The 1,682-nt window shown below is 39.7% G+C and overlaps 1 protein-coding gene across 1 annotated transcript; it reads right to left on the bottom strand.

Annotated features, from left to right (window-relative positions):
* Nucleotides 1–333: 333 nt before the first annotated feature.
* Nucleotides 334–1,041, bottom strand: LOC145983668 (uncharacterized). The gene has a single exon (XM_083116727.1). The coding sequence runs from the start codon at nucleotides 1,039–1,041 to the stop codon at nucleotides 334–336; it is 708 nt and encodes a 235-aa protein (XP_082972853.1).
* Between the last annotated feature and the right edge of the window lie 641 nt (nucleotides 1,042–1,682).

Here is a 1,682-nt window from a genome sequence, read left to right as displayed (position 1 = left end):
CTCATTGTATCTTGTGCATTGATATGATTAATTTTGGTTCTCTCCTCATATCTTGTGGTAGTTTATTATAGAGATGAATGGATAAATTTAAGGGACTTTTTTACATGAGTAAAGGTGGTAGTGTTTTACATAAAATTTTTCCATATTTCTTGTGCTTTGGCCATGTATTTCCTCATTTGTGGCAAAGTTTGATATACAGGGCTATCCTAAATGATCTTCCCGATTTCAAAGTTTAATATCTCACGTTTATTTAGTCACAATGACATGCAAATTATTTTAAATGAAAGAAAAACTCAAAAAGTTTTTTTACATACATACGTGTTATGTTCCACGTCAAAGGTACTCAATATGAGTGCCTTTTGTAATTCGGCACACATCAAGACGATAGTCAAATTCTTGGCACACTCTTCCCAACAGCTCAGAGTCAATGGATGCAACTGCTTCTTGGATGCGTACTCGAAGGTCAGGTAAGTTATTAGGTAGGGGAGGCTCACACACTTGGTTTTTAACATAACCCCACAATAAAAAGTCACACGGGGTGATATCTGGTGAACAAGGGGGCCAAGGAAGCAGAACCTGATCCTCACGTCTAGCTCGTCCTATCCATTGATTTGGTAACCTTATGTTGAGTTCCCTCCTGACATCCTGGTGCCAATGTGGGGGTGCCCCATCCTGCTGGAAAATAAAATTTTCCATGTTCTCTTCCAGCTGCGGGAAGAGCCATGTCTGCAGCATGTGAAGGTAGGAAAGTCCGTTTACAGTGTCCTCCTCGTAGAACATAGGGCCATACACCTTGTTACAGGTAACCGCACAAAACACGTTCACCTTGGGGGAATGACGGACGTGTTCTTCGTAACCATGGGGATTTTCCAAAGCCCAAATCCTCAAATTTTGTTTGTTTACTTTCCCCAAAAGGTGGAAGGTAGCTTCATCACTGAAGACAACCAACTCAATGAAACCATCTCTTTCCATAAGGTTCTGCATAGCAACGCAGAACTCAAGTCTCTTATCTTTATCAGTAGGTTTAAGTGCCTGCAACATTTGCAATCAGTAAGGATGAAATTTCAAACGTTTTCGCAGAGTCCTCCACACTATTGTCTACTTCAAGTTCAATTCTCTTCTTGCATGAACCGTTGATTTTTTGGGGCTTCTGACGAAATTCACACGCACCCGATCAACTGTTTCATCACTAACTCCTGGCTGGCCTGTTCATTTCCTCTTGCAGTTACACCCACTTTCTTTAAATTGTCTATACCACTTCCGAATTGAGTGACCGCTTGGTGGATCTAACCCAAACTTCATCCTAAAACTTCGTTGGACATGAAATTCCAAGACACAAAATGCTCTCCTGTCTTCGATTCCAGCTATCTTGATTTACTGTCGCCCTAGCGACAGAATGCGTAACTAAACATCAGCTTTGCCAGACACTAAAACTTTTTGAGTTTTTCTTTCATTTCAAATAATTTGCATGTCAATGTGACTAAATAAACATGAGATATTAAACTTTGAAATCGGGAAGATCATTTAGAATAGCCCTGTATTTTGTTTCACATTAATTGTTCATTCATAAATGGACAGTTAACACATTAAATTTACAAAAAAGTTTTCTTCACTCCAGCTATGGTTCTGGTGGCTCCTTTTTGAAGCTTAAAAAGCACATTGCCCTTGTTACCCCAAACCAT

The sequence above is a fragment of the Lepisma saccharinum genome, chromosome 2, assembly GCF_977018435.1.
Source record: "Lepisma saccharinum chromosome 2, izLepSacc3.1, whole genome shotgun sequence".
Classification (NCBI taxonomy): Eukaryota; Metazoa; Arthropoda; class Insecta; order Zygentoma; family Lepismatidae; genus Lepisma; species Lepisma saccharinum.
Note: the sequence above shows the minus strand (reverse complement) of the source record. Positions and strands in the feature narration are given on the sequence as shown.